The 26,169-nt window shown below is 42.2% G+C and overlaps 1 protein-coding gene across 3 annotated transcripts in view; it reads left to right on the forward strand.

Annotated features, from left to right (window-relative positions):
• The window catches only part of znf423 (zinc finger protein 423), a 165,129-nt gene that overhangs the window by 65,067 nt on the left and 73,893 nt on the right, over nt 1-26,169 (forward strand). For 2 of the 3 annotated variants that reach the window (XM_058750851.1, XM_058750852.1), the window contains 3 exons: nt 10,752-14,185; nt 14,892-14,976; nt 22,279-22,299. In XM_058750851.1, coding sequence (XP_058606834.1) covers nt 10,752-14,185; nt 14,892-14,976; nt 22,279-22,299 — 3,540 coding nt within the window. The remainder of the gene's footprint in view (nt 1-10,751; nt 14,186-14,891; nt 14,977-22,278; nt 22,300-26,169) is intronic. The other variant, XM_058750850.1, reaches the window with a different exon arrangement.

Here is a 26,169-nt window from a genome sequence, read left to right on the forward strand (position 1 = left end):
TTGACTTACCTTTCAGATAAAGAAATTATTACCATATCTAGTTTGTATCAAACATGTTCACTAGACCACGCTTTTTAAGGTAGTTCATGATTTTTCGGGCACATAGTATTTTGTAAATTCAGAAGACACACACCTCCTAAGATTTTTGCAAGTGGACTTTGAATGGCAGATATTTTTAAATACATATACATATACAGTCATGGCCAAAAATATCGGCACCCTTGGTAAATATGATCAAAGGTAGCTGTGAAAATTAATCTGCATTAATCCTTTTGATCTTTTATTTTAAAAATTCACAAAAATTGAACCTTTCATTGGATAATAAGAATTTAAAATGGGGGGAAATATCATTATGAAATAAAAGTTTTTCTCTAATACACATTGGCCACAATTAACGGCACCCTTTTATTCAATACTTTTTGAAAACTCCATTTGCCAGTTTAACAGCTCTAAATGTTCCCCTATAATGCCTGATGAGGTTAGAGAACACCTGACAAGAGATCAGAGACCATTCCTTCATCCAGAATCACTCCAGACCCTTTAGATTCCCAGCTCCATGTTGGTGTATCTTCTCTTCAGTTCACTCCACTCATTTTCTATAGGGTTCAGGTCAGAGGACTGAAATGGCCAGCAGAAGCTTGGTTTTGTGCTCAGTGAGCCATTTTTGTGTTGTTTTTGAGGTTTGTGTTTGGATTATTGTACGGTTGGAAGATCCAAACATGGCCCATTATAAGATTTCTAACAGAGTCAGTTACTTTTTGATTTTTTTATCTGTTGGTATTTGATAGAATCAGTGATGTCATGTGTCTAAACAAGATGTCCAGAACCTTCAGCAGAAATATAGGCCCACAACATCAAAAATACAGCAGTATATTTCATTGTACACATGGGGTACTTTTTATCCCTGTGTTCACCAAACCCATCTTCAGTGTTTGCTGCTAAAAAGCTAATTTTTTAGTTTCATCTGACCATACAAGCCAGTCCCATTTTAAGTTCCAGTCGTGTCTGATAACTGAATATGCTGGAGAATGTTTTTAGATGAGCGAGGAGAATTTCTCTTGAAACCCTCCCAAACAACATGTGGTGAAGTAGGTGCTGTTTGACAATTTTTTTTTTTTTAAAGGTTTTCTGACCCCGAGACTCAACTATTTTCTGCAATTCTCCAGCTGTGGTCCTTGGAGAGTCTTTAGCCACTCAAACTCTCCTTCTTGCCGTGCATTAGGATGAAATAGACACACGTCCTCTTCCAGGCAATTTCGTAACATTTTATGTTGATTGGAAATTCTTAATTATTGCCCTGATGGTGGAAATGGGAATTTTCACTGCTCTAGCTCTTTTCTTAAAGCCACTTCACTAATTTGTGATGCTCAATTATCTTTTGCTGCACATCAGAAATATATTCTTTGATTATATATTTGTGTGTGTATTTATTTATTTTATTTTCCTCTGGTGCCCCATGGCCCCTGTAGTGTCAAAAACTGTATAACAATAATAAATTATATTATGTATTATTTTAATTTTTTCCTGTGGTGCCCCATGGCTCCTGTAGTGTCAATGCAAAAACAATTTAAATAACAATATACTTTTGTTTATTTATTTATTTATATATATATATATATATATATATATATATATGTGTGTGTGTAAAATTTACATTTTAATTTTTACTATCACAAAGTAGACTAGGACTTCCATTAGTGCCCCTGCTTGTAGTCTGTATGTTGTATATTCTGATGAAATAGCAAGGGTCACTTTGTTATGAGAGGGAGCAGGTGAGCTTTAACCTAAACCTTTTTTTTTTTTTTTTTTTCGGAATCAGCTTGATCAAGTAGAGCCAAGAGGCAGAATACAGTGTGTGATCTGCTTAGAGGCCTATATGCCTCCGAGCACAGATCATAGAGAAAAAGACATAGACAGACGGGTACAGTAAGTGATGGGAGAAACGAACTGGGACACATTTAAACACATTCACCTTCTCTCTCCTCTCTCCCATCTTTTATGCACATGCTCTCTCGCTCTCACTCATAAAAAACATACAAACAAACGCAAATGCACATCTCAGTGATGGAGGGTCATGTTCCAGGTTATGTGAGGTAGGTGTTTGTGTGTGTGGGACTCTAGAAGGGAACAAAGTGCTTGTTTAGCACCGCTTTCCTGCATGGCTAGGCAGGCAGCTGCTTCCCATTGACTCGGTACACAGTGGGAACCTGACTGCACTCACTGTACACTTCCAACCAGTAAAACTTGTGACATACACAACTACCAAACAGAAGACAAAAAGAGCGATCAAGAGAGACATCAAATGAGTGCTGTCGCCAGAAAGTTTTCCAGGATTTTTTGTGTATTTGACTCAAATCTGTTTTGTTTTTTTGTAGTCTGACCAGTTAAATAAATAAATAATAACCAAACCATATCCATATAAGATTAAAGAAAAATGTCCCCCACCATTTAATACACAGTGTGTATGTATCTGGAACTGCATCCTAATATGCATTTTCTCCCCTCTTTTTCCCCTTTTTAATCATATAATGAATTACACTACCATTGATATTCATAATTAAAAAATAAAATAAAATAAGACTTTTAATCTGTGAGGATGCATTAACTACACTTTCTGTTTCAAATAAATGCTGTTCTTTTAAACTTTATATTAATCAAAGAAATCCTGAAAAATTAATGTTTCCACACAAATATCAAGCAGCACAATTGATGATAATTAGAAATGTTTCTATAAGCACCAAATCAGCATATCAGAATGATTTTTGAAGGATCCTGTGACACTAATAACATTTGATAAAATATTAAAATAGAAAACATTCATTTTAAATTGTAATGATACTTCAGAGTATTGCTGTTTTACTGTAGTTTTGATTAAATAACTGCTTCTATGATGAGCATAAGAGACTTCTTTTAAGTGTATGTGGTATTCATGATCTAATGAATGAGTGGGCGAGTCAGCCGTTTATGGATGAATGTGTAAGATGACTTCATAACTCAAAATTTCCCATTTTTCATCATCTTTCCACACTTTCCACAACTACTCTTGTTGTTGTATGAAAGTCAGGCAGTGTTCATCATTTCTAAAATGACAAGCCAGATAGAACAAACTTTCTTTCTTACATTGTCACTCTATGCTCAACCGAACGTAGCAAGTATAGTAAAGGGAGCCAAACTTTGAAGGAAAACAGCAAAAGAGAGAAAAGAGAGCGGCAGAAGCCAAACGTCTCATCTCTGATGCTGGAGTTGTGAAGAGGCTTGTTTTGGTACACTTCACATGTAATTAATCTGCAGCTGTTTAACAGTGCGGGCCCCCGCCGCTCGCGCAGACTGAGCAACACAAGAGTCAAACGGAGCTTAACCACTGCCAGTGCCCCTGTCGTCACGCAACCTCTCCCTCAGTCTTCATCTCTCCTTCATCTCACCTTCCCTCTCTCCGTCAGACACACACAGAGTACTTACGTTTCACCTTTGCGCCCCTAAAAATGCTTAGCGTGTAAATCATCCTCGCTAAAACGCCATTGGCTTTTCCGCATCTAAACATTATTAATGGTTGAAGGCTTTTAATTGGGTTTACAGCAACTTTATCTTCTGTAGAAAGGCTTTAGAAGTGATTTCATCTGTTTCTGGTTAGTGTTTAAAGGAGTGCTCTGGGTTAAATACAAGGTAAGCTTTATCGGCAACATCTGTGGCATGCTCTCAGTTACCACTGAAAATAATTTTGCTTCTCCAATTTATAAAGACAAAAAAGTGCTAACTGAATTTTACTTACAGTAGAACTCTATATGGGGCAGTGTTCTACAATTTCCATTGTAGATGTGAAACAGTCAGTCTGCTGTTTTGCACCTGTTAACAAATGCAGAGTTGGAATTGTTTCTGTAGTAATTCACAGCATCTGTTGCAGATGTTTTTTCATTCATTAGCAAACTTTCAAGTCTGACTCCCTGTCCCAGATGATGTACTTCATGTGTACCATTTGTAATTTTTGGTTTCATAAGGGTGCACTTGAGTACCCCCTTTGGGGTTTTATGCATCCTTGATGCACATTTTTGGGGAGTTTATGACCTGATTCATGTTCAGTTTTGATTCAGTTATTGAGGTTATTTAGATTCAATTGCGATTTATTGTATTTAATCCAGTTGATCTTTTACAGTAACTCTATTTTAAGTAACTGCCCAATCACTTTGATCACCGATTCACTTTGGCATAATTTCTGTTATGTCTGTGTATGTATGTGTGTGTGTGTGTGTGTGTGCGTTTTTGTGCGTTTTGTGTATAATGACAAAGGTATGATATAGGTATTACAAGGTGAAGGTGACTTTTCAGGACATTGACCCATGTCCCCACTTTTCAAAACGCTTATAAATCATACAGAGTGAGGTTTTTTTGGGGAAAGTTGAAATGCACAGTCTCCTGTGGGGTAGGTTTAGGTGTAGGGTTGGTGTAGGGCAATAGCACATACAGTAAGTACAGTATAAAAACCATTATGCCTATGGGATGTCCCCACTTTTCACAAAAACGAACGTGTGTGTGTTTATTTTTTTAATAAACATATGAATTAAATGATCTTTCTGCGTAAAGTAGAGTGCATGGAGCAGAAATTTCCAAACTTTTTGCTACAAAAACTTCATTGAAGGCAGTGGGCCAAAAGCATTACTGTAAATCCAATTATATTATTTATAAATTATGATATGGAATGGCGGGCCAGATCTGAGGTCACAGAGCTACACAGACCCATTAAATAAATCTCAGTCAAAAAATTGGAGATTTTAAGAATTAATATCAAGATTGTTCAAATGAACGTGGTTTTTGCAATCAGTCTAGAAAATCTAGTGTGGAAAACATGTGGTATCACATTGGTGTCAGCGATCTGCTCATTCTTCTGCCCATCATTTCCTGTCCTCTCTCCAGCCTCTCTTGTCGTCATGTTAGCACTGCACCCATCTGTACAGCACTCTGTGGTCTCTAGAGGTGAGTGAGTGGTCAGGCTCCAGAACGTGTTCCATTTCTCTTGCTCACCTGGGGGTCGCCAGAGGGGAGATGGGGAGCAGGCTGTCAGCTGTCCTTGCCTTCCCAACCCCCTGCCCCTCACCTTCTGCCCTGGGAATGAGTCCGGCTGCTCGGACGCTTATGGGCGCCAAGTACTCCATATGGGCCGTGGGCAGCAAGAGTGTGTGTCCTCCAGGATTCCGGCCCCTGACAGACAGTCCGTCCTGTGACATCACTGCAGTACACATATGTGTGTGTGTGCGCTAGGGTACATTTGAGTGTAAATACATGGGTTTCCTCCAGGATTATGGTTCCTGACAGACTGGCTACACAATGACATCACCTTGGCATGTGTTTGCGTGTTTGTGTCCTTTAGGAAAAGACCCCTAACAGACTGTGTCCCTGGAGCCCCCTGTAGGGTACCGAGAGCAATGCCAGGGGTCCTGCGAGCACAGACTGGAGAGTGTCAGCTTGATGGAGCAGAGACCGTTAGGGACGGCAAACATGAGTTTGTGTGTATGTGCGTGTTTGTGTGTCCACTAGGACCAGGCCCCTGACAGACTGTCTCCCTTGAGCGGCGGTGGGGTACGGCAGAGGCAGAGAGTGTGTCAGCATAGAAACCCAAAGGAACATGGCAAAACAGTTGGGGGGGGAGAAATACAGGAGTCTGTTTGCTTGTGTGTGTGTGTGTGTATGTATGTGTATGTGCGTGTGTGTGTGTGTATTTCAGTTTCGGTAAACAGGTGTTTGGTCTCAGAGACTCTGCTCCCAGAGGACTGCTGGCCATGTGGTCAGTTCCTGCGTGCCGTCCCCCCTCCCTTCTTGTTCTCGCACTCTTGTCCTCACTCTTCCACTCTTTCTTACCCTCTTAGCAACATAGCTTTGTCCTCTGTTGTGTTTGGTTATGACTGTCCTGTTGCCTAGGGGAGAGAGGAAGGAAGGAAGATAGGGAAGAGGGAGGTCTCCGCAAGAAGTCCAGAAAAAGAAACGGGAGAGATGAACGGAGAGAATTAAGATGAACTGCCAGTAAAAACTCCTATAGTCCTATACTCTGGAAGTTGTTTTCCCCTGGCTCTTGCTTCAGGCCTGTCTGGCCAGCGTGCTGGGTTGCCCAGTGGGAGCCCGGGGTGTAAGTTGTTTTTCTGCCCCCTACAGTGTGTTTCTCCTGCCCCGGGCTGTGGGCAGAGGGCCAGGGGGAAGGGGCTGTGAGCTGGGCAGGGGGGCTGCTGGGAAAGGTGGAGGTTTTGGGCAGGGGGCCAGGCTCAAAGGTGGAGGGGGTGGAGGAGGGGTGAGAGGTCAGGGATGTGGAATGTGACAAGGTGAAGTGATAAGACTCAGGTCTAGTTAGACCATGATTCTACCAAATCGCTTTTTCCTATGTTGTGATATTGCAACATGTCGGAATGATTATATTTATGAGTTGAGTGCACATGAACATCACCTAGAAGTCACCAGTAGAAGTTTTTTTTTTTTTTTTTTAAGCTTTGACTTGGGCAGAATTGAATTAGTTTAATTATAAAAAGTTGTTTCCCACCCAGTTACAGGCACTTTTGTCCTTACTTGTAGAATAAATAAATAAATAAATAGTCTTTTTTTAATTTTTTTTAAATTGACACATATTAAACAATAAATGTCACAAATGATTTATTTAAACTATCATATAGTTTGTATTATGCGCTATTGATGTAAATAATAGTGATAAAGTTTGCCGATTTGCAGCATTATGGATAGGCACCATTTTTAATCTGACATGAATAAAAATTCTTAGATGTGATGTCCATTCAATAGGTTATCATATCTTTAGGCCTTAAGTCATGTCTAATCATACCTTGTCTTCTGAGTTTTTGTTTTGTTTGGACTCTTTTGGAATGAGGTAATTTTAGTGTTTAATCGGCTGAACAGTTAGCGAAATGAAACAACCTTGTACAGGCTCTATGTCTAGCCTCATTTTTTTTGTCAAATTTAATATGGCATTTACCCTTACTAAGGTCCATTACTATTATAATTAGCATAGCTTGAGGCTAACAGCATTAGCATGTTGACGTTTGCGGTCACTGATAACATACTTATACTTTAGAATAGGTTCTCGGTGTAGCTCTGAAATGAAACATTTGTGGAAAAAATATTAAGCTTCTCCAGCAAAAATACACAACATTTTGGTGCAAAATGCACTGTTTCTGGTTTTCCACGACTGCACTTTTTGGGTATTTTTGAAGCAAAATACTTAAAAAGCATTTTAGGACAAAGTGAGATGTTAGTAGTGGCATCTAAACTAGATGGATGATGAGATTAATCAGGCCAAAACCAGAATGTTTTCCTTCATTTGTCAAGTTTGAATAGAATATGTTGGAATGAATGTGAAACTAGTTTAGTGTTGGTGCGGTTGTTGTTGAAGTGGGCATATTTAACCTCGTCTCCCATGTAGCATAAATTTCAGTGTGTTAATCATCGTGGAACGGCTGTATTGTTTTTGGATGGTGTGTTGTTCCAGAAGGGGAACAGCAGTGCTGTATGTCATAAGTGTGGGTCTGCTGTATATGCCTCCAAGCGCTAATGAACACACTAGCCTGTTTTGGCTCTGACGTTTGGCTCGTGTCGGTAGGGGCATTCACAAAATCCACAGCTCTGGTGTTGGGAGAGATGGAGGAGATCTCTTTTTTTCCCCCCTTCTCTATCTGGCTCCCACCCCCCCTTCCTCTATCTGTCCTTGTGTCTGATAAAGAGGAGAGAGGACAGACATCAGACCGAGCACGTCTTCATTACCGTCTTTCACCACGCTTCCGGCCCCGCATGCCAGTGCTTTGGCTAGCCCATTAACTGGCCCGATGTGGTTTAGCCCAGCCCGGTCCGATGGAGGCATGGGGGTCTGTGCAGGGTGGGGGGGTCTGCTCTTGAACCTCCTAGAATTATCTGCAGATTAGGTGCTGGGGTGGCTGCCGCCATCACCATGTGTTTCTGTTATCATGGTCCCAATTACCAGGCCCCGTTCGAGGCGGGGTGGCAGGCCCATCCCTGGACATCAGAATGTGTCCTTCTGCCAGTCCTGTCTTCCCATTCTTCCCTCCCTCGCTACACCCCTCCATCCTGTGCTCCACCCCTCCACATGGGACAGGCTGGCAAGGAGAAGGCCAGCGCCAGGGGCAACCATCAGAGCAGCCTGTTAATTCGGTAATGAGTCACAACATGAAAGAAAGTTTGGGGATGGAATGTGGAACAAGTGAGAAACAAACTGTCAGAGAGGGAGAAAATCTGAAAAGAAAGGGAAGGTCGGTCAAGCCTGTAAATGTGGAAAGAACAGGAGCGTGGAAGGAGCCTCATGTTTTCGCGCCCGCTCCAGTCGCCAGTTCTTTTCTCTCTCTCTCTCTCCCCCCTCACTTTTTTCTTTCTGTTTCTTTTCTAATTTAACTTTTCATTGAAATTTCTTACCCTGTTTAGTGCTCTTGCCAAGTCCCCCGGCGGACAGATGACAAAAGCCCCCTAAAAGCCATGTGATCTTCCATTTTCCGACAGCCACACTTCTGAGGATTAAAGCTATTTAATGACTATAATCTCCCTCTTTCTCAAAAGTGATTTCTCACATTCTGTCGCAGTCAGAGGGATTGCATTAGCATTAATAGATTTATAATTCGCCAGAATGACCACATGTGCCAGGAGGTTTTTTTTTTTCTTTTGGGCTCCATTCTTTTCCTCTACTCTGCCTCTTTTTTCGCTCCTTTTTTCTGGCTCTGAACTCAAGCAAGTGTTTCTTTGTATCTCTTGCACTGTGGTACATGTCTGTGTCTCAGCAGGACGGCCTACCTGTCAGTCGGCACCCCCACCATCATCACCATACCCACCCCCTCTCACCTCCACAGTGGCTGGATCAGAGAATGGCCTGTCAGGGGCCACGGTCTCATTGTGCAGCCAAAGAATTCACCACGGTTAAGTCCCTTATGGGCTTTTCATCTGGGCTCTTTCATTGGACCACTGCAACACTTTCTCTCCCGTGTTGCAAGGGTTTTAGGTTGTGTTGGGATGGCTCTTATCCTGACACGGACACAAAAGCATGAGAACAGAACGGGGGAGGGCACTGTACTTGAAGGAGGGAGGGGAAAGTGGCAGAGGAGGTGTGTGAGAGGTGGGCCGGGATGTCTTACGCTAAATGTAATCTGTGAAAGTGAGTGAGACTGAAACAGAAAATGAAAGGGATACAGAAGAGGGTACTCATGGGCACAAACATGAGTCCTTTCTTTTTTTTTATTAGACATTCTGTGTATATTCTTGTCATTTTGTCTGTATTCTCTATTTTTATTTTATTTTAGTTGATATATTAATTAAAAGACAACATATTTATAGCTTTGTTATGCATTAAAAATGGCATAAGGCAAAAAACTTACAGTGACATCATCCTTTCAAGAAGTGAATTTTTTAAACATTTTTTAAAATCACTTTTTTCTTATATTCTGTTTAACAGTAGGGGAAGTAAATCCCATCATAAAGCTTGAGATGCCACAACATAATTTATTAAATACTTAAATGATAAATCTGAATTATCTTAACCTGGAAAAGGCTCCCATTTGATGGAATGACCTCTTTAAGTATTTTCCTGATGTCACACTTTCTTCTCTTATTTTACTCCTTTACTGATATCTCTATTTTTAACTTTTTCTTTACTCCAGCTCTGAATTCATTTCTCGCTTAGAGCTAAATTCATAATTCATGGTTTTACAAATTTCTACCCACAAACCCCCGTGGAGATTTATTTGTTCTGCACAGCACCTACATTTTAAAGTGGATCGATTCATCACTTGAATTTATTTTCTACAAATTCTGCTGTGCTCACCTTTGTGTAATGGGAGAGTAGTGGGCGGAAGTAAAATCCTACAACTGCCATATGGAGTTGAAGTTATTAGTTTATACAATACACGCTGAGGTGATGCACTTTCTTTGTTCTTTTTTTTCCTTTTCCCATTGCGTTGGGTCGTAGATTGTGACTCTGTTTCAGTGGGTTTTTCATTTCTAATTAGAATACTGAGCATAGGAGGCCATTGTTACATTTGGCTTGTGAGTGCGGATGGAGCTTTTAGGGGATGTGGAGCATTATCCTCTGTAAACATACATTTTTTTGGGATCTGTTATACCAGAGGCTTTTTCAACGCATTAAGAGTGAACATACAACTTAGAGAAAATAAAGCAAACAAACAGTGCACTGATAGAAAATTCTGTGTTTGTCTGAGCCGCAGTGGGACTTTGTGCTCGCAGCATCCCTGCTCAATAAGTCATGAGCTCTCTCCCTTGCTTTCCTTCGGAGTCTGCTAGTTCAGATGCTAAATAGATGACGTGTGGACTGTGTCAGGCCCCATCAGATTGCACAAAGCAGGACAGAATTAAGAGCAACCCGCTTTGTATATCTTTGTATAATGTATGCCTGCATTAATCTAGACTGGCCGTGTGTTTGCACAAACAGCGAAAAAACATAAATAATCCAGTGCTATGATTTTGTATGCGTTGTCCAGTAAGAGGGCCTTCCTTTCTGAATGTGCTCTAATCACTTTTGAGAAGCTTTTCAATCTGGTGACCATAATGAAAATATGATAAAGCAGATCCAAATCTGGGGGATATGGGCATGAGCTTGTTTGCTGAGGGAGGATAAGAGGATAAAAAAATACATCTTTGTCCTTATTTCTCTACTCCTTTGGGGTTTGCTGTCTTTAGTTCTTTGCTTCTATTTTGATATTTTCTCTGCCTCTTTAACATTTTAATTCTGTCTGTGTTTTGCATTGCAGATGGTGATGATGACCCGGGGCTCTCCTGGGTGGCGTCCTCTCCCTCTAGCAAAGACGTGGCATCGCCGTCACAGATGCTAGGGGATGGCTGCTGCGATATGGGCATGGGCACAGGGGAGGAAGAAGGGGGCTCTGGCCTGCCTTATCCCTGCCAGTTCTGCGACAAGTCCTTCAGTCGCCTCAGCTACCTGAAGCGCCACGAGCAGATCCACAGTGACAAGCTGCCCTTCAAATGCACCTTCTGCAGTCGTTTGTTCAAACACAAGCGTAGCCGGGATCGTCACGTCAAGCTGCACACCGGTGACAAGAAGTACAGTTGCCAGGAGTGCGAGGCAGCATTTTCTCGCAGCGATCATCTCAAGATCCACCTTAAGACACACAGTTCCAGCAAACCATTCAAGTGCAGCATTTGCAAGCGTGGCTTCTCTTCCACCTCCTCTCTCCAGAGCCACATGCAAGCTCATCGGAAGAACAAGGAACACCTGGCAAAGAAAGACCAGGGTAAGCGAGATGGATCTAGCAGTGATGTAGCTGACCAGGACCAGGACCTATACATGTGTGATTACTGCGAGGAGACATTCAGTCAGACAGATGAACTTGAGAAACACGTGCTGACGCAGCATCCCCAGCTCTCAGACCGCGCAGAGCTTCAATGCATCCACTGCCCTGAAATCTTCAGCGATGAAGGCACTCTACTCACCCATATTGACAGAACGCATGCCAACAAGAAACACAAGTGCCCCATGTGCGCTGAGCAGTTCCCATCTGTAGAGGATGTCTATTGCCATCTTGACAGTCACCGGCAGCCAGACTCCAGCAACCACAGTGCCAGTCCTGATCCAGTCTTGGGAAGCGTGGCATCAATGAGCAGCGCTACCCCTGATTCCAGTGCCTCCCTGGAGAGAGGATCAACCCCAGACTCCACTCTTAAGCCTGGACAGAGCAGACGAAAGCTTGCACCTTCTTCTGATCATGATGATGGAAGCTGGTCAGGCAAAGTGACCTACAGTTGTCCATATTGCTCCAAGAGAGATTTCAACAGCCTGGCTGTCCTGGAGATTCATCTGAAGACTATCCATGCAGACAAACCTCAGCAGAGCCACACTTGCCAGTTATGTCTGGAAACCCTGCCTACTCTCTATAACCTTAATGAGCATGTGCGCAAAGCACATAGATCCAGTGGGAGCTCTGCGTCAAACTTTCCCCTTCTGCAGTTCAGTAATGTTTCGGCCTTTCATTGCAACTACTGTCCTGACATGTTTGCAGACATCAACAGCCTGCAAGAGCACATTCGTGTTTCTCACTGCTTATCTGGTGGTGGTGTTGTTGCTGGATCCACCACTTTGGAGGGCAACCATGCTTTCTTCTGCAACCAGTGCTCCATGGGTTTCCTTACAGAGTCCTCACTCACTGAGCACATCCAACAGACCCATTGCAGCAGTGGGGGAGGTGTGACCAAGATGGAGTCCCCAGTCTTGCAGCCATCGCAGTCCTTCATGGAAGTGTATTCTTGCCCTTACTGCACCAACTCACCCATCTTCGGTTCCCTCCTCAAACTCACTAAACACATTAAGGAGAATCACAAGAACATCCCACTCGCCAACAACAAGCGCAAAGTCAAAGTGGCAGATTTGAGCCCAGCCTCATCTGACGTGGAGATATCCTCGCCCAAACGCCATAGGGTAACTGGTGACAGCACTCCAGCAGTTGCTAATGGAGACTATCCCTGCAATCAGTGTGACCTTCGATTCACCAGCTTTGAGGGCTTCCAAGCCCATCTCAAGTCCCACCTGGAACTGTTACTGAGGAGGCAGTCTTGCCCACAGTGCAACAAAGAGGACTTTGATTCTCAAGAGGCACTGCTTCAGCACTTGACTATTCACTACACCACCACTTCCACTCAGTACGTCTGTGAGAGCTGTGACAAACAGTTCTCTTCTGTAGACGATCTGCAAAAGCACTTGCTAGACATGCATACCTTTGTGCTGTACCACTGCACACTGTGTCAGGAGGTCTTTGATTCAAAGGTGTCCATACAAGTCCACCTGGCCGTCAAGCACAGCAATGAGAAGAAAATGTATCGCTGTACGGCCTGTGCTTGGGACTTCCGCAAAGAAAGTGACCTGCAGTTACACGTGAAGCACAGTCATTTGGGTCACCCTACCAGTACTGGGGCAACCGGAAAAGCCCGCAAATGCATATTCTGTGGGGAGACATTTGGCACGGAAGTAGAGCTCCAGTGTCACATCACTACTCACAGTAAAAAGTATAACTGCCGGCTCTGTGGGAAGGCCTTCCACGCCATTGTCCTTTTGGAAAGACATCTCAGAGAGAAGCACTGCATTTTTGATGGAGGAAATGGCAATGGAAATGGAGGAAGCCAAAATGGAACGCCCAATGGTGTGACTCAAAGCTCTAAGCGGTCCACAGCAGGATCGACTGCAGCTGCTGAGCAAGCAGATTTGCAGAACATGCTATTAAAAGGAGGAAATCAGGAAACAGCGAACAGCCATGAAGCTAGTGGTGGTGAAGAGGAGCTTGATGCCTCAGAGCCAATGTATGCCTGCGACATCTGTGGTGCGGCCTACACCATGGAGTCTCTGCTTCAAAATCACCGCCTTCGAGACCACAATATCAGGCCTGGTGAGGACGATGCATGCTCAAGAAAAAAGAAGGCCGACTTCATCAAGGGAAACCACAAGTGCAATGTTTGCTCACGGACCTTCTTTTCTGAGAACGGCTTGAGGGAACATGCTCAGACGCACCGTGGCCCAGCAAAACACTACATGTGTCCCATCTGCGGCGAACGCTTCCCTTCTCTGCTTACTCTCACTGAGCACAAGGTCACCCACAGCAAGAGCCTGGACACAGGCACCTGCCGTATCTGTAAGATGCCCCTGCAGAGTGAGGAAGAGTTCATTGAGCACTGCCAGATGCACCCTGACCTGAGGAACTCCCTCACAGGCTTCCGCTGTGTAGTTTGCATGCAAACTGTCACTTCAACGCTCGAACTGAAGATTCATGGAACTTTTCACATGCAGAAGCTCTCGTCTTCTGGGGTCAGTGGCGGAGGAGGAGGATCAGCCTCATCATCTCCCAATGGCCAGCTGCAGGCTCACAAACTCTATAAATGTGCCCTGTGTCTCAAAGATTTCAAGAATAAGCAAGAACTGGTCAAGATAGATGTGAACGGCCTGCCTTATGGTCTTTGTGCTGGCTGCATGAGTCGGGGTACAAATGGCCAATCCCCAACTGTTGTTGTCACCCCACAAGAGGCTGGGGAGAAGGGCACCACTGGACTGCGCTGCCCAGAGTGTGCTGTTAAATTTGAGACCCTGGAAGACCTGGAAAGCCACGTTCAGGTGGACCATCCCGAGATGAGCCCTGAGACCAGTGGAGCTAAGAAAGTTACCGATGCTTCACCTGTCCCTAAAGTAAGTGTCAAAGCCTCACCCTCATGATAACCTGATAAAACTGTCTCAATTATATGTACTTTTGTCTGAAAAGTGTACTTGATAGTTCAATATGAAAACAGAAGATCAAAGATGACTCTTAGCCATTGTCAACAAGCATTGGGCTGTTTGACAGAAATGTTCTATCACAAAATGGTTTTGTATTTGCTTAGGGTATTTTTTAGGTCATTTGAGGTTTTCCTCTAGTTCTCAAATTTGTGTTCTTTCTCTACCTTTTCTCTTTTTGTGTTTCTTTTCCTATTATCCCTTTTCTTTTGGCAGTTCAAAGAAGAATTTTATGCAATTTCTTTTGAAAAGGGGAGACATTGCCAGCAACCATTTTCTGGCAGTATTTTTAGTGTATAAGTTCCCTGTGTTCCCAAAGTGTTCTGAGTCAAAGAGAGATGTGTGAATTCATGGCTACATTACTGCTGGCCCCAGAGGGTTCAGCAGCCTCATCCTGCTGGGCTATTGTACAGCCTGTTCGCTTCACTAGATATTGACAGTGAACTTCCAGGGACGCTCAATCTTTACCTGTGCTTTTGTCTCAGCACAGTGTAACAGATAGGAGAATCTCTGCCTTTTCCCCTCTCGTTGCAGCATAGGATAGGTCTGTTGTTTGCAAGCGTGTAGAGAATTAAAAAAAGCCTTTTCAATGTGAATTCCAATCCTGTATCTTTTTTTGTAGAAGAAGACGTATCAGTGCATCAAATGCCAAATGACCTTTGAGACAGAACGAGAGATCCAGATCCATGTTGCCAATCATATGATCGGTAAGTCAACCTCATAGTTTCCTTTGCTAGTGCGCGTGCGTTCGTGTGTATTTATGTGTGTGTGTGTGTTTGGCTGCTTGCCAGTCGCTCCTCCTGCTTTCCTACCCTTATTTGCTGCCTTAGTCTTGCCCCAGCACTCTCTCTCACTCCCTGCACACAGGTGTGAGACAGACAGGTGAAATGAACAGCTCTATTTCTGGAAGTGCAGACATCGCTCTCAACAGCTGTTCCATTGTTTAACACTTGACTACGCAGCTGAGGCCTCGGCTGCAGGTCTGATTGCTCTGTTAACTCTTCACCATGCAGCCGAGACCAGGACTGCAGGTCTCGCTCCTTCAGCAAAGGCCAACATACAATTAGGATCTCTTTTATTACCCTTCATTTCATTCCTGTAGCCTGTCGTGGACAATTACACGCATTTTGCTTTTTGTTGCAGATATTTTACAAATAGAGTAACTACATGTGTACGTGGAGGGGGTGTTATTTACCGATGTTGGAATTCTAATTATGATAGGTTAAGTGGACTAATAAAGGGCTCAATGGCTTATGTTATAGGAATGCATTTCCTCAAATACTAGCATGCCATAGACTGCTGGGTGGGACTTGTTAATGATTGGCTCCTGGTGGATGATATTTTCCATCCCGTGTTTATTGTTTCTTTGGCTAGTGGCCCTGGCTGCAGTGTATGAGCTTAACTGAACAGTTCCTCTGTAGTTGTTTTATATGCCTCCTTCCTTGGTGTTGTTATTCTTTAAGTAATAATTGCTGCTGCAGCACACTGTAGTGTAGATTAACGAGCTGGGCCTGTGAGTAATTTCACAGAACAAACGGCGCAATGCTCTGAGCCTCAGCAACTTCCCGGCCTTCTCCAGACCTGACAGCCGATACTAGAGCGGAGCAGCCTGATATATTCTTAGAGTCCTAGTGAGCATGCTGCATCTGTCTTTAGAAAGGCCATTGTGCCTAACCACATAGACTTGTGTGTGGTGTGTGTGTTCGCAATCTACACTTTTCTTTTTGTCTGTCCTTATTTTAGGTGGGAGGAATTTTGAGTTTAATTCAAAGGCCCTTCGGTTCCATGTTCATTTTCTCCTTCATATAATGAGCATGGAAGTGCTTAGCACCCAATTATTCCCATATTAACCGCCCTGACTTTAACCTCCCATCCACCTATCTCTCTCCCATCCCTCTTTCCCATCTCACCTGACCCTTCACCATTCAATCACAACCTAACTGCATCCAACCTGCCCAATCTCAGACCAACACAATCCAATTTGGACCACGCTGAGTGCTCTCTCCTTTCATCCCTCCATCCTCTCTCTCTTTTCCTCTCTGAAGATACTGATGCTAGAGATAAAGGCTGCATGTGAGACGGCAAGGCGGATCGTATGTCTCTCCCCATCGCCATGAAGGGAATTTTGGGTTAATTAACATCATAATTGTCAGAAAAGCTGGAGGAGATTAATTATGGAATTGAGGCAGATTATTTTAAGTGCCGTTGTTATTTTATTATTTTTTCCACCCCTCTTCAAAGATTGATGACGTCTTTGAATAATGAAAAGGGAGTCGTGTATTAACCTTTATCAGACTCTGCGTTAGGCGCCAGAAAATTGAAGCGAGATCACAAAGGAGTTCTAGATTTAGCGCTTTTGCACTCTGTCTTCCTCTTTCTTTTTGAGATTACGAAGCAATCATTAAATAGCTACACTATCTGTCAGCTTTGATATATGACTAGTGAGGCTATTATAAGACTTTGATATTTTAGCCTGTCTTTTATGCTGGAATTTACAAGCATGCACAGTGCTTTTTTTTCTTTTTCCATATACTTATACAGAAGGTATACTTGCATCATGCATCTGTGATCACTTGTAAAACATTTGGAGTGACCAAGGTCCAGATAACAGTAATGAGACTTTATTTTTATTTGGCTTTATGTAGGCTGACAACCACAATCAGCCTCATACTTTAATCTCAGTCATAAGTGCTGGTCAGATTTTAAAAGCACTTTTTTTCAATTTCTAGAACAATGTAGTTGAAATCAATTTAGATGTTATTTATGCACAAATGCATTTATAAAAATATCTTGGTCTTTAATGTCTTAAGCAATTCAAGCAATGAAATTCACTATAATTCATGTTAAGTCAAGAATGGTCCTTTCTTATAATAATTGTGTGCTGCAATTTAGGAATCAGTCATTTTGTAGACAGCCTCATTTATATTATGTGTGCTTTCTGATTTGTCACGTCAGTATCAAACAATTACTGAAATAGCTGAATTTTGACAGCAAATGGACTCAGTGTAGTTTCACTGTGACATATATTTAATTGTTGCTGATTATTTGACTTGAACTTACTAATTGAGTGAGCATTTAGTAGGCTACATGTTCTTCTCCTGCCGTGTTAAATAGAACAATTTAGCTTTGTGCTTTTTCCTCACAGTTTGGCAGCTGTGGAAATCGCACGAATTTGATCTCTCCGCCTCCCGTGTTTCATCAGTGCATTCACTATGCATATTCATGCGTGCATCTCTGCCAAAAGCAGCTGAGTGTGTGAGTGTGGTCGTTGCATATACGTTGAATGTAGTTGTTGTGTGGAAGTCCCTATGCATTCCTACCCACACATACTTGCTCTTATATATGATTGACACTTCTGATAAAAGCTTGCATGCATACACAGACAGACACATTCTGTCAACCTTTTTTGCAACATCCTCCCTGCTCGTGGAGACACAGACACACGGTTCCCAGTTTCAGTCGTCCTACCTTTTTGCCGAGGTGTGATCATACCTCACCTAGCCTCCCACATCGCCCCCACTTTCCCTTCCTCTCACTCTTTCCCGCTTTGTCCCCCTCCCCTCTCTCGCTCTCACAGTCACCAGTAGGCTGAGGTGACACCTCATCTCAATCAGTTTACCTCCTCAAACCTGCAACATCTGCTCCCCTCTCTTCCTCTCCTCTCCTCTTTTCTCTTGTGTCCTTCCTGTGAGCGCCCCACCACTGTGTGAGCACGCTGCCTGTGTCATTTTCTGTACCGTCACTTTGCTCCACCGGCAGCCCAAGAGGAACGTGCACCAATCACGAGAGACTTTCCTCCCACAAATTAAAAAAAAAAACCCACACACACCTTTAACATTCGTTTTACACACCTGAAGGCTTCCTAAGGCATGCTTCAGGTGGTTAGGGCACCTTGAGGTTTTGTGACTTGATCTTTAATTTAGGTTTAGATTATGTTGGTGTCGTTTCAAATCTTCGCCGCCTGCGTTTGCATGTAAGCGGCGTTGAGCATAGGTGAGGGAATCGATAAAGATTTCGAGCTGTTGCGGTTTGCTGCAAAAGAGCTTGATTACACTGAGATGGGAGGGGTGGAAAAAGCCTAGTGTTTTAATTAATCCGACTGGTGAGGCAGGCGAATGCGATCAGAGCTCCGTTCTCCAGGAGGCGGTGAGCCTGGAGGAATGTGGGTTTATTTTTCCCTGCCTGTTGATTGAAGCCGTGTGATTATTTAATGTAGACGTTTGTCTCTGTGCGGAGAGACCGCGTAACGATTTTCCTTAGCACGGAGGCGGCAATCCGCGTGTACGGGAAAAATGAATTTCATTAGCGCTGCCCTGATTTCATCAAACAACCGACGGCTCCAGACTGCACCGGGTCATGCAGACTTTTATTTACTGTGTGGTTTTTATACTGCATTATCATTAGTTTCATGTTGCAGTGATCGTCTGTTCAGCTTCTGTTCAGGTTCTTCTCTCATAGGCTCAAGGCTCTGTCAACCTGCACAGCGGACGCATCCCATTGGTCTGTTTGAACTTGATTCATTTTTTTTTTTTTATTCTGAAAATAAATAAGCTTTTCTGAAATGGAGACTTTCTACTGCACACTACTACCCCATCCGGAAACACATACTCCATAATGTGAGAGCCGGTGTAAAACCTCTCATTTCCCCTGTGAGGAGACAGATACTGCACTACACATTTCACTGCCCCACACCAAGACCTGTCTCAGCCATGACACAGACTGGACTGAAGGAGTAGAGCTGAGAATTGTGGTGGGTTGTGGTGTTTATTTGTGTGACTGCTGATGGAATGCAAAGAGACCGTTATAGAGGGAACCTAAACAGGCTGATAAATAGAATACATGATGTGCTCTGATGTTATATTTCACCCAGTTTACTCAAACATAAAAACTGGCATTATTTACTTTTAGGCCATTTTTTTGCCATTTTTTGCCACCTATACAGTATTTGTTACAGATGTTACACAGCCTTTGCCTTTTCACCCAATAAGAGTTTACATGGCTCCACAGTAAGGTTTTAAGGATGTTCATTTCGTAAATATAATAATATTGCTTTCGGTTTGTCAAAATAGATTTAAGTTTAAAGATTAAAAAAGGAAGATTGCTTAAAAATGCTGAAAATAAAACGTATAATTTAATTCACTTTTAGTGTTTTTAAATTATACACACACACACACACGTTTGTTTTTGTGAAAAGTGGGGACAACCCATAGGCGTAATGGTTTTTATACTGTACAAACTGTGTGCGCTATTGCCCTACACCAACCCTACACCTAACCCTACCCCTTACAGGAAACTTTGTGCTATTTCATATTTTCCATGCACTCCATTCTGTGATTTATAAGCGTTTTGAAAAGTGGGGACATGGGGTAATGTCCTGAAAAGTCACCTTCTCCTTGTAATACCTATGTCATACCCTTGTCATTATACATTTATGTCCTCATTTGTCACAAAAATGCGCGCGCGCACACACACACACACACACACACACACAATAAATCTATTTCTAGAATATTACATTCTCTTTACCAAAAATAATTTCAAAACATTTTTAATTGTAAACATTGTTGGATGAACTATCCCTTTATTTCACTCCATTATGGATCAGAATACAGCATGTATTATGCAGGTGTGCATCATAAAAGTTCCTCAGCATCTATCTAATAAAGCAAAAAAGATTGAAAATTACACTTTGGCAGTACAAGCACATAAAAGACGCCATTTTGATTTGTTCCTGTAATGACAGGGGTGCAGATGAAAATGAGAAGGGAAGCTCGATCCAGCTCAGTGAGTTTATATTCATATTAATATAACAGAACCCCTCTGAGCCAGGCTGTTAGTTTGGGGGCAAAAAGATGTCGTGTCCCACTGTCGGGCCACCCTCACGGGGATGTGCCCGCATGGTCACAGACATCTCAGTGCACTGCTTTTAATTTTAGTCTTCATTTAGCACAGCACCCCTTGATGATCACCTCTGCGCAGCGGCGCGCCCTGCTGGTGGGGGGAGAGCCGACGCAAGCGTGCACTCTTGAGAGTGAACGCTAGAAATCACGCACACGTATACGTACATACACACTCTCACACCTGCAGGGGGCACCCCGTGGGTCTACAACTGCGCAGCGGAAAACAATAAAGCCTGCAGAAAAAAAAATCCCCAGTGCTCCTGAGAGACCTTCACACAAAAGATTGTGCACCGAAAAATCATAGTAATAAAAATACAGACAGACTGACAGATAAGCAAGACGAGAGGGAAAATAAGCTTGAGTAGCAAACAAGCAGACACAAAACACAAGGTCTCTCAAACAATACAGTGAGGAACTTGGCCTAGTATTCCACACTTCCACCTTGACACGTTCTTGACACTTCTTGTGATAAGGTGTGATGTTTTATAATGTTTGTGCTTTGCTAGACGCACATAGCCTGGATTGTTTTTCAGGCCTCAATGCAGTCCTTGGGGTTTGACAAGTTTCCTGTATTTTTCTTTGCTTTTCATGTTGGGTGAGAGTATAGGAACAGTAGGAGAGGCGAGCAGAAGGAGGCTTTACTCATTTCACCTCTCCATCCACTTCCTCCCCCCCACACCTCTATCTCCATCCGTCCATTTGGGCACGTCGCAAGGAAAAGCATGCAGACACTAATGTTGCACTAATCACCGGCGTACAGAACTCACAGCACGTCCACTCTCCTCTCAATCGCCCTTAATCAGCCAACACATTTCAATTAGCATATTGTGTTTAACCTCCCTTTCATCTGCCTTTATTAGTGGATTGAGCTGTAGTCAGCCTCTTCACCCCCCTCCGTCCAACGCTGATTCTCCCTCACTCGTCTCAGCTGTATCATTTCTCTCTCTCTCTCCCCGTTTCACTTTTACAGGGTCTCTTGTATCGCACCGCTGTGATCTGTGAAAGGTTCAGGATTGAACGTTAGAGGACAAGTTGTTAAAGGGATAGTCCACACAAAAGGTCCGTTTTGTCATGTCGTTACAAACTTGTACTGTATGAATTCCTTTCTTCTGTGGAACACGAAAGCTACTTGGAAGAATGTTGGTAACTCAACAGTTGCGGTTTCCATTGACTTCCATTGTATGGACAAAAAAATTGGAACCAAAACTCGGTTATCAGCATTCTTCAAAATATCTTCTCCTGTCTTCTGCACAAGATGCATACAGGTTTGGAACGACATGAATGATGACACAATTGTAATTTTTGGGAGGGACTAGTTCATGCAAAAATAAAAATTCTGTCCTCATTTACTGATGCTTTTTTCAAACCTGTTTTTTTTTTTTTTGTCTATACAGTGAAAGTCAATGGGGTCCAGTGTTGTTTTAGACCCAATTGCCTTTCAATTATATGGTCAAAAACAGTTGAACAATTCTTCAAAATATTCTTTTGCATTCTGCAGATAAAAGAACGTCATACAGGTTTGGATACGAGGGTGAGTTCATTTTTGGGTGAACTATCCCTTTAAGTTTGTTCATTTGTATGTGACAAACATTCTGGAAGCATGGTAGGATAATGTATTCTAAAATAATAGTTTATCAAATGTTGGCATCATTTAATCATCCTAATATTCGTCCAAACATGTATGATGTTTTTTTTTTTTTTCATCTGTGGAACATAAAACCAGAAGTTTAGGAGTAATTTGTGGTCTTTTTCTAGTAATAAAAGTGGGTATGGGTGTTTTTAAGCTAAAATGACAAAAATATAATTAAAGTGGTTCGTATGATTTATTTGGAATGGCAAGAGGGTGAGTAAATGATGACAAAAGTATCATTTTAGAAGGAACTCACACCATAACAATGGTTATTTTTCTAGTTCTAGTGTATTTTGACAATTTAAGACATGGAAAACCATGGCAGCCCAGTCTCCCTCCATACAGTCTCCATGAGTGAGCCATGACCCCCATGTCTGACCCCTCCTCCACCATCTAACCCTCATGTGATCATAGAGCTGCTGACTAACTGTCACCCTGCCTTCTCTTTCCACCCTCCCTGCCTGTCGGACGGCCCATAGGAGAGCCCGCCCAGCTGCAAGGTTTGTTCCCCCTTATCTCTCTCCATTCTTAGCTAGATTACCTGAATGAATGACCCCCCTCAAGCACACATACATCTCTCACTGCTTGAGTAGAAGGACCGGGGCTATAGTACAGAACAGTGCATGATTGGTCACATAAAGGGGTCATGCCATACTTTTTTCATTTGTCACTCATTTATTTTCCCTCAGGTCCCCATAATTTAGTTTTCATGCTCATTTTCCATACCCTCAGAATTAAACAGACCGTTTTTGCAGCATGTGAAATGAGAAATGGCTTTTACTCAGGAGCCTCCACCCTTCAGCAACAGTCTTGGCAAAGCCGGATTTACGTTGTGACAGGATTAAAATAATAATGTGTTGTGGACTTTCCTCACATCTTGCGTTTTTGTTCGTTTTATATCAAGTGGAGTAATAGTTTTTTCTTGTCATGGTGGTTTAGTTCCTACTTCCTCCATGTTAACACAGAATAGGAGTTGTTTCCATATAAATGTGGGTGGTTGTGGTGTATTCAGTGAGCCAAAACAAAATGTTTTTGGAGCTTTGTTAGAGTAAATGAATCTATCTATCTATCTATCTATCTATCTATCTATCTATCTATCTATCTATCTATCTATCTATCTATCTATCTATCTATCTATCTATCTATCTATCTATCTATCTATCTATCTATCTATCTATCTATCTATCTATCTATCTAGTAAATTTTTTCACAACTTTCAAAGTGTTTCTCTAGTTTCATAAAATTCATTCTTTGAATACATTTTGTAGAATTTAAATTCTGTTTATTTCAATTCTTCTATACATTCAAATTTAAAATGTAATTCTATTTCTTGTTTCAAATTCAGAAACTTACTTGAAATTTAAAAGACATTTATTTTAGAATAAACAGTTCATGAGACTCTCATTTCAGTTGTAGAATATGATGTAAAAAGGAACTTAAAAGGGTGCTTTTGCTTATATTATCATGTCATTTGGTTTCCATACCCCATTCGTTCTGCCAGTTTACACACAAACACACACATACACCCACACACACTTTGTCATAGTGGTTATTTGTGCATGGGGCTGGGCCAGGGGCATGAACGCACATACACCTGAATGAGGCTGCTCTCCAGAGAGCATCGCTAATGTCACCGTTGATTCTTAGTTATTCATCCCAGTGATTCTGATGCCTGGAGCACGAGTCGCACGTGTGTTGTCAAGGCAACGCCACATAGATGCTTGCCGTTTGACCCCAGGGTGTTCTCTGTGATGTCATAATAGTCTTCTTGTCTCAACTGTGGGTGCACTTTTCCATATTTGAATCTCTGTCTTGTCACATCACAGCTATTATTTGTCGAAAATCTGTTTTCATGTACACAAACAGTCACGCAAGTCAGATTAGAGTGAAGGATTGTGGGAGCAATTGTTGTCTCGTTGTGATAAAGATGACCGGTGCTTATTTTTTTAACTGAAAGTGATGCCACAGAGCAGTGCATGCTTTTTATTTTGCTGGAGGTGATGCCCAGCTCATGCTGTAGAGAGACACACACACACACACTTACACAAATACACAGACACATGCACGGAGGCTGGCTACTAAAGGAGACCTGGCGCGGTCTCTCTGTGTCAGCGCAGACTTAATGAGGCAGCACACAAGAAGCTTTAGGAGTCAATGGATGTAGATAATGTGGATGAGGGTTCACTTCACTGAGCGCCTGTACGCGAGCAAGCCAGTGTCTAGCCTAGGGCCACACTGTGTGTGCGTGTGTGTAGCCATACTCCAGCCCCCTCCATTCTGTAGTCATGAGAGCAAAAGAAATCATCATTCCTTCACATTGCATGTCACTCCCTGTTATCCAGCCCCTGATGTCTCTATTGTGCACACCGAGCCGATGTTAGGTTGAGTGGCTTTGGTGAGAGCAGTTATTCCTCAGTGTTCTGATGTTTTAAAAGGGTTGGGTTGGTTTTTATGGCTTGTTAATGGTGTGGCGCTCTCTACTGCAGCCCATGTGGCAAGTACGTGAGCATGGGAACAGATGACAGCCCCTCATGCACATCATAGACCACCTGGAGCTAGTCAGGCGGAACCTCATAGGAGCCGGGCAACGTTTGAGGGGGATGATGGAGGGTGCGCTGCTAGAGGTGAATAGAGAGAGGGAGAGAGAAAGATTGAGGGAGTTGAGCTTGACCAAATCAGTGCAACACACGTGCACGGTTAAACACATGCACATCTGCATATGTTTGAGTTTTACTATCCAGGTGTTCCGAATACTTGATTCTGATTGGTCATTCTGCACTCAAATATTTTTGTGTAATGACTGCTAAACTAAATAGCTGTACTATATGTATAGTATCTGTGCACTGTCTCATTCAATATTTATGTTTTATTTATTAATTTGGTGTGCTTCAAACTATATCATGCTTTACTTATTACTTATTATAGCATAACCATACACTACTGTTCAAAAGTTTGGGGTCGGTAAGATTTTTTAATGTTTTTGGTGCGTATAGTGTTTTGTGCTTACCAAGGCTGCTTTTATTTGATTAAAAATGCAGTAATAAACATCTAAATTGTGAAATATTATTGCAATTCAAAATAAGTATATTTTGTGTATTTTTTTTCCTGTGATGGCGAAGCTATATTTCAACAGCCGTTACTCCAGTCTTCAGAATCACAATAAATAAATAAATAATTAAAATAATAATCATTCTAAAATGCTACTTTGGTTCTCAAGAACCATTTTTATTGTTAACAGTTGTGCTTATTAGTAGAATGGAAAACTGTACATGGAAATGACATACCGTGAGCCTCAAACACCATTGTTTCCTCCTCCTTATATAAATCTCGTGAATAAAAGACCACTGAAAAATAGGCGAATCAGAACATAACACCGACTGTGACGTAACAGTCGGGATCACTAATAGTTATGCCCCCAACATTTGCATAACGTATACCAGCCCATGTTCTATGCCAGACGCCAGCCGAACCATCAGAAGTTCTGCAGGTATTGTGAAGAAACAAGCGAGAACAACAGCAAAAATGGCAGATCATGGAAATAAATGTTATGTTCCAGGCTGTGCAGGGGATGTGATGTGCAGGGATGGGTTGGTGTCTGTATTCAGAAAGGCACGGAAAGCAAAAAACGTGTTCTAATAAAATAACGCGAGCACTAAAGGGACATGGTTAGCTCCTTGCTAGCGGTAGCCTGTTAAATTACATAAGATTTCACTTACCACAAACAGAGTAAGGAGAGATGACTGAGGATGATGGCGAATGATTTACAGATCCTGAGCACCACTGACAAGCATCTGATCTTGTAAAATGTGTGGTAAGTACTGCTGCTCCATAGTATAAACAGAGTTCGTGCAATCGCGAATCTCCAAAGTGAAAGTGAAACTAAAAAGCAATCGTGCATTTGAAAGCAGTTTCAATGCCCAGCATATTATTAGCGGCTCCCTGATGCCCGCATTTTATTTACAGTATAAATACCCAATGATATAACTGCGCGAGAAAGTATTTTTATATATAGAAAAATATTTTCCCTGTGTTTCCTTCCTGGAAGCTACTGAAATGAGCTGCGCTGTGAAACAGCCAATCAGAGTAGAGCTCAACATTATTATTCATGACCCTTCCAGATAAGCCAATAACAGACCGTTTCATTCTAGGGAGAAATCCTAGGGTTGTAAATGGACATGTAAAATGGTTTCTGGAGAATTTTTGCCCTTACCTAAGCCACATACCTTCTATGTAGATATCAGAGAACAATTTAAAATATTGTATCAATGCATTCTATGGCACCTTTAAACGGAAGTGTATTCAGAATATACAAGGAATGTAAAAATTCTGTTCAATAACCCAATTATTATTTTCATTGATTGACTGATAAC

Source organism: Onychostoma macrolepis, chromosome 18 (assembly GCF_012432095.1).
Source record: "Onychostoma macrolepis isolate SWU-2019 chromosome 18, ASM1243209v1, whole genome shotgun sequence".
Lineage (NCBI taxonomy): Eukaryota > Metazoa > Chordata > Actinopteri > Cypriniformes > Cyprinidae > Onychostoma > Onychostoma macrolepis.